Source organism: Talpa europaea (genome assembly GCF_964194135.1).
Source record: "Talpa europaea genome assembly, chromosome: 13".
Lineage (NCBI taxonomy): Eukaryota > Metazoa > Chordata > Mammalia > Eulipotyphla > Talpidae > Talpa > Talpa europaea.
The window spans coordinates 38,729,302-38,745,175 of record NC_140080.1 but is presented as its reverse complement, the minus strand read 5'-3'; the positions used below and the strand labels follow the sequence as shown (position 1 = coordinate 38,745,175).

At 46.5% G+C, this 15,874-nt stretch overlaps 1 protein-coding gene across 3 annotated transcripts in view; it reads right to left on the bottom strand.

Moving 5' to 3' along the window:
• Nucleotides 1–846: 846 nt before the first annotated feature.
• SH3RF2 (SH3 domain containing ring finger 2) overlaps nucleotides 847–15,874 on the bottom strand; it is a gene marked incomplete at both ends in the record, with an annotated part of 118,542 nt that continues 103,514 nt past the window's right edge. For all 3 annotated transcript variants that reach the window (XM_084252737.1, XM_084252738.1, XM_084252739.1), the window contains 3 exons: nucleotides 847–1,122; nucleotides 4,674–5,020; nucleotides 9,144–9,376. In XM_084252737.1, coding sequence (XP_084108863.1) covers nucleotides 847–1,122; nucleotides 4,674–5,020; nucleotides 9,144–9,376 — 856 coding nt within the window. The remainder of the gene's footprint in view (nucleotides 1,123–4,673; nucleotides 5,021–9,143; nucleotides 9,377–15,874) is intronic.

Genomic DNA, 15,874 nt, shown 5'->3' with positions numbered 1-15,874 from the left:
TGATACTCATGGTCTAAACTCAAAGCCCTTATATAAAGTTATTTTTTAGGCGTGCTGTATTTTCTTTGTGATGTCAGACTATTGAGCCCACATGAATCAACTGCGTCCATAATACCATGCGGGGCACTGATCATGGCTACGGACTGTCTGTGTATCGATTATGTAGGATTTTATGTGGGAAAACAGATCAAAAAACTTAAAGTATGATAGTATTTTGATATGAGGAAGTCAGCCTTCTCTCTGACCTTTTTGTTTATAGCAAACTCAGAAAGTTGACCCCTTTGGTTTTAGAGGGTTCTTGGGTATTCAAAGCATCCATCTCATACCCTTCTCAGAAATTGTCTCTTTGCATCAGGATTGTGACTCCATGGAGGGAAAAAAATATGGTGGCTACTAGCAACTAGTATATAGGCTCCAGAAGATGGCAGAAACTATTTTAATGCTTGTTAAGAATATGGAGATGAGGTCAAAAAAGCTATGCCAATATTGCCACCATTGGACACCTCTGGTTGAAGTCCCTTGTAGGACATCACACATTTTGCACAGGACATAGGGGACAAGAGCCACACACTCCATGCTGGGGGAGAGGGTGGGCAGGATGGGCCCCCACTGATTTGTCTGAGTCGTGGCCTTGTTGCCTCAAATCATTACGTTTGGAAGGCCACCTGCTCTCTCCGCCCACCAGGGCTGGGTTCCCTGCTCCCACCTTTTCTTTCCTGGAGGTAAAACAGGCAAACAAGGACCCAAGCTTTAGTTCCCAAAGAATAGCAGGACACCCGCAGTAGAGGCAGATTGTATTTAAATGTAATTCACCTCTTGGGGGTCTAGGAATAGCCACCTGTAGATTCATTTGGTGGGAAACATGGTCTGTGCGGCCGAGGCAGTGGACACCGAGGTCATGGTTTTGCCAAAAGTTGATTTCCTCCGGATGTCTGTCTGCTGTCCAGAATGGCAGCCACTTCGGTGGGCAAATAGGATGGTCATCTCTGGGCCCAAGGGGGCTGCGTCAGGCTGGGATCCCTTAGGGATGGCTGGCTGTTCAGACTTTCCAGAGCTGGGATGGGAGGTGCAGTGTTTGGCAGGTGGAGGACTGTAATTCTGAAATCTCACAGTTTTGACTTGCTGCAAGAGAAAGGAGAGCAAAGGGATAAGGATGAGGAGGGAGAAGAGGAATTTCGTTCATGTTGTCTCTCTACACTTTACTTGAAGTACCTCATTTATGTGCTCATTGGGCAAATACTATGTCTACTATGAGTGTCAATTGTGCTTCATGCACCTGTTAGGTGCTGTGAGTACACGAGTGAACAAAACTTCTCTGGGAAATAGACAACTATCACAAGCATTAGGAGGGTGGAAGTAGAAATGCTTGAAGAGTGGAGAGGAATATCTAACTGAAGTCGGAAGAAGGCAAGTCAGGGAAGGTGTCCCAAAGACACCCCCTGAATCTCGCAGGGGGGTGAGAGGATTCACCAGAGACAGAGTGGGAAACAGAACAGGCAGACGGACCAAAATACACTGCTGAGGGGAGCAGCGGGTGAGACAGGAGAGGTCTGCTGTGCCATATGGGTTGCTCTCTGGCCAGCTGGGGATCGAACTCATGCCGCAGAGGCTGCGGATTTTTTCATAGTGCAGTGTTTAATCCCTTGTGCCACCAGGGAGGCCCAAGACAGAACTATTTAAATTGAGAGGTGATGGATGTGGTGTGGGAATATACATCTGAAGAGGTGTGATCCTATTCCTCTGTATCATACACAGTGATGTACACCAATGTTACCTCAATAAAAGAGAGAGAGAGAGAGAGAATTGCAGAATAATTAGGAATTCTCTAGGAGAAACACAGTAGCAATCAGCAGAGAAAAGTGTCTGAGGCAAGAATGTCTGATCCCCTCCAGAGAGGAAGTTGGCCTTCCTTCTCTCCTCTCTGCCCACCGGCAGGCACCACTAAGGCCTGTCTCAAGGCCTAACTCTTCTCTGAGGCCTCTCCGGGTGACTCTGTCAAGAGAGTTCCATTGTGGCTTTGTTAGTCCTCAGAGCAGAGTTTGCAAACTGGGCACTTGTTGACTGAGTGTACTCTGTAGAATATTCAAGAATTTCGTTTAATTGCCAACACATACAAATTGAATATTACACATAAATATCAGAACTTTGTATGTCTCTCTTTTTTTTTAAAGATTTATTTTTATTTATGCATATAAGATCTGGGGTGTAGGGCCTCCCTGGTGGCGTAGGCAGTTGAGCACAGAGCTGTGAACCTGTCTGCAGCCTCTGCAGCACAGGTTTGATCCTGGCCGGCCAGGGAGCTACCCACATGGTGCAGCAGACCTCTCCTGTCTTGCCCACTGCTCCCCTCAGCAGTGTTTTTGGTCATCTGCCTGTTCTGCTTCCTGCTCTGTCTCTGATGAATCCTCTCACCCTCCTGCCCATCTGGCCTGTACCCCGGTTCTTGTATGCATAAATAAATAAATAAATAAATAAATAAATAAATAAATAAATCTTAAAAACAAAACAAAACAAAACTGGGGAATAGGCCAGAGGTGTGGGAGGATTCACCAGAGACAAAGTGGGAACAGAACAGGCGGATCTATGGAAATACACTGCTGAGGGGAGCAGCTGGCAGGGCAAGAGAGGTCTGCTGCGCTATGTGGGTCAGCTCCCTGGCTGGGGATTGAACTCATGCTACAGTGGCTGGTGATATCTTGATAGCTGACACTTTAACCCCAGCACCACCAGGAAGGCCCTATATGTCTCTTAAAAATATCTGGCGGGCCTCCCTAGTGGCTCAGCGGTTGAGCGCTGGGTTGCGAAGCTGCCCGCAGCCTCTGCAATGCTGATTCGATCCCCGGAGGCTGGCAAGGGTCCCACATGGCGCTCAGACCTCTTCTGCCGCCCGCTGCTCCCCTCAGCAGTGTCCTTCGGTCCTTCTGCCTGTTCTGCTTCCCGCTCTGGCTCTGGTGAATTCTCTCACCCTCCCGAGCTTCTGACTGAACCCAGTGCTTGCATAAACAAACAAACAAACAAACAAACAAATTAAAAAAAAATATCTGGCACACTGGGATTGTGCCTCCCCATTCTGGCAACCAGTGCCTGGAGCTGACTGACTACAACTCTATGTAAGATGCCAGTCTTCTGGCTCCCCAGCTCCTCCCCTCCCTACTTTCCAGCACCGGTATGTGTCTGCTTTGGTCTCCCTGTCCTTGGGCTTATACACTAGGCAGTGCTGCTGCTTAGGAGTCATTTTTTTCCCCATGAAATTTGGTCCTAGTGAGAATCCGACTTTCTTTATATTTTTGACCCTCATCACATCTAGCAAGGTCTAGGCACTTCTTTTTTTTTTAATAGAGGCATGTTTTATTTATTTATTTTATTTGTTTGTTTTGTTTATACAAGCACTGGGTACAGTCAGAAGCGCGGGAGGGTGAGAGAATTCACCAGAGCCAGAGCGGGGTGCAGAGCAGGCAGAAGGACCGAAGTACACTGCTGAGGGGAGCAGCGGGTGGCAGGAGAGGTCTGCGCGCCATGTGGGACCCTCCTCTGGTGGCCGGGGAGCAGCTGGGGATCGAACTGGCGCCGCAGAGGCCGCGGGCAGCTTCGCAACCCAGCGCTCAACCGCTGCGCCACCGGGGAGGCCCAAGGTCTAGGCACTTCTTACCGCTGCGCCACCGGGGAGGCCCAAGGTCTAGGCACTTCTTAAACACAGTTTGAGGGCTGTGTCTAGTAACTTGGGGTAACGGGAAACTGGGACCTGGAAAACTCTGAATCATTTGAACACTATAATTCAGAAAAAGAGCTCCAACATTTATGTCAGTCAACACTAACTTTTCCAAAAGCAGCCTTAACTTAGCCTTCAGAGCATGAGTTTTTGGGATCTCCCTGGTGGTGCAAGGGGTTAAGACATAGCACTATGAAGCTGTGTCTATTCACAACTACTGCAGCATGAATATGATCCCCGGCCAGGGAACTACCCACATGGCACAGCAGACCTCTCCTGTCTTGCCCGCTGTTCCCAGCAGCAGTGTATTTTGGTCCGTCTGCCTGTTCTGTTCCCTACTCTGTCTCTGGTGAATCCTCTCACTCTCTGCACCCCTGGCCTATACCTCAGAGGTGTCAATAACAGTTAATTGTTGGAATCATTATAACTTGATAAGTCAAGTTAAATTTGACTTGATAAGTCACTTAAATTTTCTTGTGCCTCAGTTGCCCCATCCATGAATAGTTATGCATGGAGCCTGGTACAAGCATTTGCACAGCTTACATCATTTAATCTCTACTCCAAGCCAATGGGGCTGTTCCTATTATTACCACCATTTTAGAAATTAGGCACAAAAGAGTCTCAGAAAAGTGAAGTGTCCTAACTAAAGCGACCAGCTATCAAGCAGAGCTGGAATTCAAATGGAGATTTGGTTGATGCCAAAGTCATGACTTTTCCAAGCTACCTTTGGCCATCAAAGGAAGGATGTGGAAAATGGACGCATAAAAGAGATTCAGCAACTGTAGTGCAAGGCTTAGAAATTAGGTTTTTGGGGTGAGGACGTGTCTTGGGGATTGTGGATAAGGATTCCTTCGAGGTTGTGATTTGGATTTCTTGTCCACTAAAACAAACCTCAGAAGCTGGGACATTGCAAAGTTAGGGGGTCTAAAGAGTCAGCCCTTCACCCTGAATGCCACCTGCCTACCTTTTCAATACCATTTCTTGAGTTTTCAGGTTTCACCAGGATTGACGGTGGGGCTGACGCAGGTGGTTTGGGTAGAGGCTCACTCTTGACAGGGATCTCCTTGCTTTCCATGATGAGAGAACTGGCTGCCGAGTGGATCCTGGAGTCGCTGGCCCTACTGACACACGTGAGGGCAGTGTCCCCTGTGGGAGCAGGCTTGGACCCCATCTCTGTCACCACTGTTGAGGGCGAGGACGGCTGGTAGAACTGGAACTGCTGAGGTCGAACGACCATGGTAGGGCTGCGTCTGAGGGAGCCCACCAAGAGAGTGGGGATCCCTGACTGGACAGGCCTCTGCAAGGAGCCATCTAGGGGATTAAATGGCAGAGATATTAGCGACAGGGCCACTGACAGCAGGCTGGGCTGGGGCTGGGTGAGCTGTGTGCTCTGCTGCCCCAAAAAAGTTAAGTGCTTTCTCAGTGTGGCTGCACTACACCCTCTCTCTCTCAGGGTCTTCCAGTGACCTGACTCTTTCTCAGTGCTATGTGATGATGCTGGCAGCAGATATCTGGCAACTAGCTGAATGTTGGGGGTGGGCAGGGTGTCAGAAGGTATATTCCTTCCATTTTCCTTCTCTCTCCTCTCTTTCCTACTCTCTCTCTTTCTTCCTCTCTCTCCCTCTCGTCAGGTCTTTAAGATGGAAAGTCTTAAAGCATCACACTTTGAATAAAATCATCAGCAGTTGATCCAAAAAAAAAAAATGGAAAGTGAAGAAAATGGACTTAGAGAGACAGTGTTACAATGATAAGCAAAGGTAGAGGCCTGCAGATCAAAGAGGAAACAAGAGCAGAGAGAAAGTCAGACCACAGACACTGGGAACGCAAGAGAGAGACAAGTGACAGGGATGAGGAGGGAAGGAAGAGAAGACACTAAGCAGCCACTTAAAAGAAAATTCTACAGAAGCTTTAGGCCTGAGGCGGTAGGATCACTTTGTGTTAGGGGCTGCAGGGAGGAAGGGTGGATGGGATGAAGAGAAGGTGTGTGCTAACTGAACACAGACAGAAGCAAATTGGGAGACGTTATTCCAGAGTTAGACTGTGTGTGGGTGAGCCTCGCAAAGTCTCATGACACAGGTCCGGGAATGAGACTTATTCCCAGGTAGCCCAGGAGACGTTCATGACCTCACCCCTTGTTCCCCGGTACCCTTGTTTGTAAACTGGAGTTACTACCAGCATCTGGCAGGGCTGGTGTGAGGATTCCATTCTGTGATGTGTGCAAATCATTAGCTTAGTACTTGGAACATAATTGATGCCCCATGTTTGTGGACACCATTATTTTTGGGTAAAGGATAACAACCCTTAAAATGCAAGGCCTAGAAATTAGGTTTATAGTTGTTCTCTGAGCTCATTTCCCCCCTGCTTCCTGTTAACTGAGAGAGTGTCCCCCAGGAAAAGAAAGCCATTCCTTCTCCCCAGGAAAGCTAGGCCTTCGGAGTAGGGCCTGCGTGACCAGGGAATATAGGGGTTCTTTGCACTCTGCGGGGAGGGGAGAGATATCGTGAGAAGCACTGTGGGCATTTCTCCATAAGGGTGACGTCCAGCGGGAGGCGCTTTGTGACACTGTGGACATGTGTGTGAACTGGTCATTTGTGTCCAGCACAGAGGGCCGAGCCCTGACTGTGCTCTGAGACGTGACTCTTCCTCGAGTGGATGTGAACATGAAAAGCAGAAACCTCGCTAGACGCTGCTGCCAGCAAGCCCGTCACCGTTTACACAAGTCTGACCTTTCGATGTAGACATTTATTTTTCCACTGACAGCCCTGTAAGGTGCACACAGTCAATTCTCCTGTCATTTCTCTTCGCCTTGGGGAGATTGATAGCTTGACCGGCCTCACCTTGGGAAAGGGAGAGACAGAAAGCCTGGGACCTGGCAAAGTCAAAGCAGCACCGTACAGACGTGTCCTCAGGCTCCCAGAACTGGGTGAAGAATCGGTTTCATGCTTTATCTATTCCTCTTGTTGGTTCCTAATTTCTGAGAGACTTAACCCTTTCTCAGTGCCAGTGCACACAGAGCAAGCAGTCAAAGCCCCACGCCAATCAAAAGTTACCACAAGGCGGAGAGGGAGAGCGTGAAGGGCAGGGCGAGCACCTGCCAATGGGACTCGCTTCTTGCTTCTCGGCAGCTCAGGTGGTCCCGGCTGACTGCGGACTGGGGCTAAGAGTTTACGTTCTGGATGCACCAGAGATGATCTGCTTAGCTGTAGCGGTAATGAGAATACTGACAAAATGATAAGACTCTGAAGCTGCTAATTTTTCTGAAGAGCTTAGTATGTTCCAGGCACTGTGCCATCGTCTCCTACGGATTATTTTATTAATGCAAACACTATGGATGAGGCAGGCACTATTTTTATTTCCATTTAATGGAATGAGAAACCCAAAACTGAACAGATCAGTTAGTTGCCAGGAGGTGGTTGTGGTGGGATTATTTATTTTGTGTGTGTGTGTGTGTGTTGAGGTGGGGGCATGGGGAGAAGGCAGAGAGAGGTACAGAAGGGTGCAGGAGGGAGGCATGGGTGGACAGAATATTGAGGGAAAGCAGCTGATGGTTAAGCAGCTGATCAGATAAAAGCACTGAGAAAGGGTGGCGCCTAGACACTTGCTTTAATCTTGGGGGGACACTTTTCTGTGTTGATATTGTCCTACATTTTGCTCTTTTGCTCTGATATTGCATTTTCATATTTAATCATTTTTTGAAATGCAAGAGAGAATCCAGAGCCCAATTTAAGCCAGGGGACATAGAATAAATCAAAATCACTTTGCCTGGCTTGTCTTCTAGAGAAGAGAATGAATACTAGGACCTCCATTTTTTGTACAACAATGATTTTTGGACACTATAGAGCCTCTGCCAATGAAGAATCTTACATAGAAGTTAAATATGTAAGGAGGTAAAAGCATGGCTTTTAAGAGGAAGGAGCTAGATTATTGCCATATGTGGAATACAGATGCTATAGAGAAAAAATAAGACAAAACAAGGTGCAGAAGAGTGCCAGGAGTGTGATTAAAAGTTCTATTAAAAAATGCAAGAGAAATTGTCCCTTGAGGTTAAGGACATGAAAGAGGCTTGTGCAGTTTTGGACAATGAATTTTTTTTTTTAAGCTATGTGATAAATAAGAAAGTGAGGTTCAGGATTCCTATCGCTTTTGGAGCCCTGTTAAACTCCTCCCATCCTCCCCTAGTTTCCCTCTCCAAGAGGGTCCCTGGATCATAGTTTGAGAAACACTGATCCAGCAAGTGCTTGGATGGTTCTGACTTAGTAAGTGCAGACTTCCACCTTGGCCGGGTTCTGATTACCTCTTGCCACATGGGGCTGCCGTCACCCGTCATTCAGCGTGTATGAATGAAGTGACCTTGAAGCTAGTCTGGCTTCATTTGCTAGAACAACTCGGGGTTTAAGGATGGTAAGCATGTTTCTCAGAAGCATGTTTTAAATAATCCAGTCAAAAAATGGGCAGAAGAGCTAAAAAGAAACTTCTCTGAAGAGGAAATGCAAATGGCCAACAGGCATATGAAAAAATGTTCAACATCACTTGTAATCAGGGAAATGCAAATCAAAACTACCATGAGATACCATCTCACACCAGTGAGAATGGCACATATTAAAAAAACTAGCAACAACAAATGTTGGCGAGGGTGTGGAGAAAAAGGAACTCTCCTGCACTGCTGGTGGGAGTGCAAACTGGTCCAACCACTATGGAGAGCTGTGTGGAGATTCCATAACCTACTAAAGATAGAGTTCCCATATGACCCATTTCCATATGATCTGGGTAAATACACTCCTAGGTATTTACCCAGAGGACACAGAAACATCAATTCCAAAGAGCACCTGCACCCCTATGTTTATAGCAGCACTGTTTACAATAGCTAAGCTTTGGAAACAACCCAAATGCCCAAAAACAGATGACTGGATCAAGAAGATGTGGTCCATATACAGCATGGAATATTACTCAGCAAACAAAAAGATAAACTCATGCAATTTGCAGCAACATGGATGGAGCTGGAAGGGATCATGCTCAGCGAAATAAGCCAGAAAGAAAAAGAAAAATACCGGATGGTCTCACTCATAGCAGGAATTTAGAAAGCCTAAATAAGGGACCAGGAAAAAGACTATTTGTAATAAAGTAAAAATCAAAACCAACAAGCAACTATAGACCAGAGACACACTGGTAGGGGCTGGGGGGGGGTGTTGAGGGGAGGGAAGGAGGAAAGTATTAGGGTCAAAATAAGGGGAGTAGGAATTGTATGGGGAATATAACCAAAATGAAAATGCATACATTGTGCAAAAATGAAAAATGATGTAAGAATTATATAAAATACAATAATAAAAAAAAAAAAACCCTGAGGCCCTTGTTTTAGCAGGAAGCACGCTATCTCTCTGGGGTCAGACCGCCTCACGACTCAGCTCCAGGTACCCACCTCTTGGCCACCACTTACTTTTTCTCATGCTGCTCCGCCCTTTCCGGAGGGAGCCCTGCGCCGGGGTCGCCAGGCCGGAGCTGCTCCGCACGGGGTTGACGATGGCGGTGGGCACGAAGACGGACTTGAAGGGGCGCGGCTGCCGGGGATCACCTTCTGAAAAGCTGCCCTGAGAGGACACCGAGGAGGTGGAGAGCGTCCATGTGGCATAGAGATTTGGACTCCGGGAATCTGGAAAACTAGATGTTTTTCTGGTTGTGGGAAATTTTTGGAAAGAGAAGAAACAGAAAAAAAACAAAAACAAAACCAAACATTCAGCCAAGAGTGCTACCTTAAAGGGGTCAATTGTAAAGTGAACAGAAAGGACTTTTAGTGGTGAACGTGCGGTGGTCTATACAGCTACTTCTAATAATGCACATCTGAAGCATGAATGTTAGAATGTAACATTACTTCAATAAAAAAATTAATTCAGGTGGCCCCCCTGGTGGCATAGGGGTTACAGTCTCAGCACTATGAAGCTATCACCAGCCCCTGCGGACTGAGTTTGATCCGGGGCCAGGGAGCTACTCACATGGCACAGCAGACCTCTCCTGTCTCCCCTGCTGCTCCCCTCAGCAGTGTATTTTGGTCCGTCTGCCTGTTCTGTTTCCCACTCTGTCTCTGGTGAATCCTCTCACCGCACACCCCCACCCCCCGCACCTCTGGCCTGCACCCCAGTTCTTGTATGCGTAAATAAATAAAAATAAATCTTTAAAAAATTAATTAAAAAAAGAGCACTATTTTGAAAATCTGTCAGCCCCAACTAGAAAACAAATGTGCCCCCACTTACCCTCTTCCTACCTACCAAGTGCTCTTTGTCAGCCCTGATAACTGTGGCCTCACACTGAGGCCCTGGGGGAACTTTCACCCCAGCTCTGGTCACTCCTCACCCCATGACCCTAAATTCATAGCACAAGATCTCAGCCAGAGCACAGGATACCAGCGCGCAGGAAGTTCATCTCACTTTGCAGAAGCAATTTCTGGTTCATTCAGTGACTTTCCCTCTGGTTTCTAACCCCTTTGAAAACAGACATTTTATTTATTTATTTCATTTTTTAAAATTATTTTTTTACATCATTGTTTGTTTTTAAACAATATTTGCTTCCCCCTACCCCCTCAGGTGTAGTCCCCATAGAATTTCCTTCCCCAATGCACCCGTGCACCATCACCTCAGTCCCCTGTGCTCCTCCGTCCCTCCCTGAAAGCAGACATTTTACACAACTTATTTTAAAACCACGGTGTTATGCATATATTCTTTTACAACATGTGTTGGTTGAAAGGCTGCCAGCTCTGATACCGGTCATTTTGGCTAACACATACTGAGCACCTACTGTATGCCAGGCATTGCCTAAGCGCTTTGCCCACATTTTCTCATGGGTTCGCCATAACCTTCTTTGGCAGGAATTATCAGTGCCATCATTCTATAGATTAACACCTGCTGACTTACAGTTACTTGCCCTGGTAACTACTGCACCTGAGATTTGAATCCAGGTCCCAGCTGACCTTCTGCCCTTATCTTTGAGCTACACGTCCTTCTGGTTAGTTAGAGCTTCGTCACTGAGAAGCAGGATGATGCACATGGCTTCTCCTTAAGACCTCAATTCTTTAGACGTGGGCTCTGTTTTTTGAGACTAGTATGAAAGTTTTATAAAAAGCAATCCCTTTTCCAATGTTTCTAGCCTGCCACAGCCTGAGCTCAAGGGGAAGGGCTGTCACTCCACATGCCTTTCCTGCCATTTTACCAATCCCACCCCAACATCACAGCCCATCAATCACCCTGTCACTCTTTCCATTAACTAGCTGTGCAAATTCCCCGGGAAGCTCCAGCTCCACCACGGAACTGCACAGAGATGTTCTCCCTTGAGAATCCCTTGCTGTCGACGCCTCCTGGTTTCTCATTAGATAATTTCCTGATTATTTCTCCCTTTCTCTTTTTCCGCATTAAAAAGTGACAGGCAGCTAAATAGTGACTGAGTTAGTACTGTACGGAGATAGGTTAACATTTCATGTAATCAGCTCTGCCCAGGAAGTATTTGCAGCCAAATGCCCCAAACAGATATTTTACAGCAAGGGGACTGTCAACCTGCCTCTGGGTCGTGGAGATGTGGCCAGTGAAGGGGAGACTTTCTCCGCCAGTGAGATCTTAGTGCACATGCTCTGGACATCAGGGCTGGGCACTGGAGTGAAATCCCACATTGGTTGTCAAGTTCTCCACATGCCTTTCCTGCAATTTTACCAATCCCACCACAGAGTGCATTTGTTCTTTTGAACAGAGGCCTCAAGGTGCGGGACGCTGCAAAATGCACTGGCCACTGGAAAGCTGGGCGCAAACTTGTTTCCGGTGGCAGCAGAAGCAAGGACAGAATGCAGTCAACTAGGCCCTAGCTAGTCTTATCTTACTTGTCCCTTCTCTGAATGACTATTTACAGTCCAAGATACGACTTCATTTTTCTGAGCCAAGAACTGAGTGGGATTCCAGAAGCGCCTAAATCCCAAGACCCTATTCAATACTGGTCTCTCTATTTCTTTTGGCAAAAATCTTTGCACATACCTGGCACTTTCTTCTAACATCAAAGCACTTTGCTAACATATGTTAGCTAATTCCCATGACACCCGGATCTGCAGACACTATGGTTCTTGTTTTCCAGACAGGGACACTGACAGACGTTCTGGAAGGAAGTGGGAGTGGGAGGGTGCATGTTGCCTCTGATTCGCTCCACTGGACCTACCCTGTGTGTGCAGGGGCCTGGGTCACCTTTTCTATCAGTGATGTGAGCCCTTGAGAACTTGTTCCAAACAGCTGTCTACTGTGCTCACCACTGGCAGAGGCCTCCTGGAAGTGGGGAGGTTGGACCTTGACAGTCTTTGTACAGTTCGGTGTGGGAAGGTAAAGGCAAGCGAGTCGTGGTCCATGTGTCTGTTTTCTCCATGACGAGGCACCAGGAGGGCCTGTGTGTCTGGTGAAGTTCGCAAGAAAGAGAAATATCCTGCTAATTGGGTAGAAGGGAAGTTATTTGGAGGATGGGGTGGCGTGGCGTGAAAAAGGCCTGGAAACAGGATCCAGGGAGGCTCAGAGAGCTGGAGAAAGAGTCTGCTCAGATGCTGCTGCTAGTGTTGGACTTCAACTTTGACCCTTTTTGTTCCTTTGTTCAAGTTTCCAAGTCCCAAGAGGGAGTGTCAGGTCGGCTGACCCTGACCCTTAGCTGTGTGATGGGTGGAGGAGGCGGGGGGGAAAAGGAAGAGGAGCTAGTTCTCCAGCCTCTGAAAAAGAAGGAAACTCTGCCTCCCACCAAGACCATAAGTGAACGAGGAAACCCAAAGATGTTGATGCTATTAAGAGGGGTTTTGGGTGAATATGTGACAATGTGCTGTACATGCTGAAGATATGGGGGGAAACTGTCATGGTGGCAGGGGCTGGCTGAGGTCAGCAGCTGGACAGCCTGTTCTCACCATCTGGCCCAGAGGGCTGGGGCTCTGAATAGCCCTGCAACTTTTCCTCTCTTGTTAATTCCAAGATTCCCTCATTGAGCCTCAAACCAAAACACTGGCATTGTTCAACTTCGGCCCATAATTAATTAATTCTCCAACTCTGTTCATTTTGGGGGTGATGCTAATGACAGCCAAGGTTGACTTGCTCGGGGAACTCACATCTCTGAGCCCTGGCTGTTTTATAGAAGGGTACACTGTGCATCAAGGGGGCTGACGGCCATGCAGAGCCCTCACTGCAAGTGAAACAAAGACGAGAAAGTGAGGGCAGAACCTCACACACAGAATTAATGAGCAAAGAGGGCCTTGCCCACGTAGGCCAGCCTACTCAGTTCTGACACCTACCCTGCTAAGTATAGTAGACGCTCACTGGAAAGGACAGCATCATTCAGCCCTGAGAAGCTGGAGGATCTACACTTTCCACAGTGGAAAGGGTGGTTAAGAATAAGAGTGAGCTGTCCCCACACACAAAAACTGGGCATATGTCCTCCAAGTCCAGATTGGGGGGGACGGAAGCTTTCTCTGCAGGAGGGAAGACTTTCAGGAAAACACACACAGAAAGCATTGATTCTCTGTCTCCTAACAGCCCTCAGGATAATATACTGACAGGGACTTACTTTTTCTTCTTGGACATGCTGGTTCCCTAGAAGCAAAATCACCCGTAAATGTAAGTAGCATCTCAATGTATGCAGGTGTTCAGATTTCAGGTGGGGAGGGGGAGAAGATGGGGCGGTGAGGGAGAAGGACTCAGTGATAGTCTATGGTGCTGGGTCTCCGTCCATGGTCAGACACACAGCTGTCTTGGAGCTGGTGAGTCCAGATGCTCATGACCTTCTCAAGAAAGCAAAATGATAAAAGCCAAGTGGGAGAGAAAGGGAAGCTGGCGTGTTGATACATGAATGGAATTGGAGTGGGATCCTACGTGCTTCTGGTTTTTCCCATAACCTGTATCCTCTATCCTGATTTTCCCAGGACAATCTCAGTTAATCCTCTCTTAGTACATTAAGAGTATCCGCCTCTTGAAATGCAAATCAAAACCATAATGTGATAAACCAGTGAGAATGGCCCATATTAAAAAACAAACAAACAGGCAACAACAAATGCTGGTGAGGCTCTGGAGAAGAAGGAATCGTCTTACGCTGCTGGTGGGGGTGCAAACTAGTCCAGTCACTATGGAAAGCTGTGTGGAGGATCCTCAAAATACTAAAAATGGATCTACCATATGGATCTACCATAGGATCCACTTATAGGAATCTACCCAAAGGACACACACACAAAAAACCAATTTGAAAGGGGACCTGCACTCCTTGTCTATTGCAGCACTATTTACAATAGCCCAGGTATGGGAGCAATCTCAATGTCCCAAAACAGTCAAATGTAGCAAAAGTTGTATAGATACACAATGGAATACTACACAGTGATTAAAAAAGATAAACCCATGCCATTTGCAGCAACATGGATGAGGTTGGAAGGCATTATGCTAAGTGAATTAAGTCAGAAGGAAAAAGATTAATATCAAATGGTTTTACTTAAAGGTGAAATATAGGGAAAACAAATTAAATACCAGGAAAAAGACAAGACTGGAGGGCAAACCATAGATCTAATGCATGCAACAGGGGAGGAGGAGAGAGGGGGGTCAGATTGGTGGGGGGGAAGCACAATGGACTAAGGTGACGGTTCACGGGTGATGTGGTGGTGGGGAATTATAGGGACACCTGATGGGGCAAATCAAATATTGTACAAAAATGAACAATAACATAAGAAAAAAAAAGAGTATCCCCCTTTTATCTCAAAAGTGTCTTCGCAAGGGGTTAAGATGCAGCCTGTGAAGCTGTCCGCAGCCTCTGCAGCACAGAGTTCAGTCCCCAGCCAGGGAGCAACCCACATGGCACAGCAGACCTCTCCTAACTCACCCGCTGCTCCCCTCAGCAGTGTACTTTGGTCGGTCTGCCTGTTCTGTTCCCCTCTATGTCTCTGGTGAATCCTCTCACCCCCCACACCTCTGGCCTGTACCCCAGCTCTTGTATGCATAAATGAATAACTCTTTTAAAAAAAAGTGTCTTTGTTTGGATGACAAATTATAGGGACACTTATTCTAATGGTTCTTTCATGGCATAACCAGAACTCTGTACTGTGGTCTAATGTAAAAGCAGCTACTCTTGTAGAGAAGGCCCATTGAGTATTGATGCTAGATCTCATGGAAGAAACTGTTTGCATGTTCCTCATTGTCTTCTTCTAGACCATTCTCCCACCCTCCTTAACACTTCTTGTATTATAACACTTCTTGTATATAACCTTGTATTACCAAACTTTACTATCCCACATTAGCACAGTCATTTCCCCCTAGGACCCTAGTTCCTGATGATCATTCTCTCCAATGCAACTAATCCTACTCTGATGACCTCATCTAGTCTTAGGACTTTAAATACCATCTCAAGCCTGAACATCTCTCTTAAATGCTAGATGTGTATACTTAACTACTTACAGCATCTTTACTAGGATTACTAACAGGCTGCTGAGATTTTAATCTGTGAATCTCAAAGCCTATTCCCCTTTTGGTTTTCACCACCATTTCAGCAAAAGCAACTCCAGCTTCCAGTTACTCAGAACTCACCTTGAATCCTCTATTCTTATACCCCAATATTTGGTTTGTCAGATATTTCTGTTACCTCTACCTTCAGAACAGATCAAGAATCTAATCACTTCTACCTAACTTCCTGGCTAACATCCTGGTTCAATTCACCCTCACCTCTTCCTGGGACAATTATAATATCTTCTTAAGTTTCTCAACCCAGCAACTAGAGGGATTATGGTTAAGACACAAGTTTGATCACGAAGATCATCTGCTCAAAACCCTTAATAGGGTTAAAGCCAAATTCCTCATTATGATCTAGGATATTCTCTATGATCTGCCACCCCCATTACCATTCTGACCTCATCAACTAACCTCTCCCTCACTCATCCTAATCCTGTCCTATCAGCCTTCATGTCAGGTGCATGCCTACGTTAGCATCTGCAGTTTGTACCTGCTGTTCCTTTGACCTGGAAGACACTTCCCCAGATTTCCATTTCCCTTATTTCTTCTTTTTTACTTCTTGGTAAAGTCATCCTTGAATAACCCATTACAATTTTGCTCACCCCTATATAAATTTCATTCCCCTCTTCTGATTTACCTTTCTTCTTAGACTTTTATCATTAACACACTATATATTACTTCAATATTT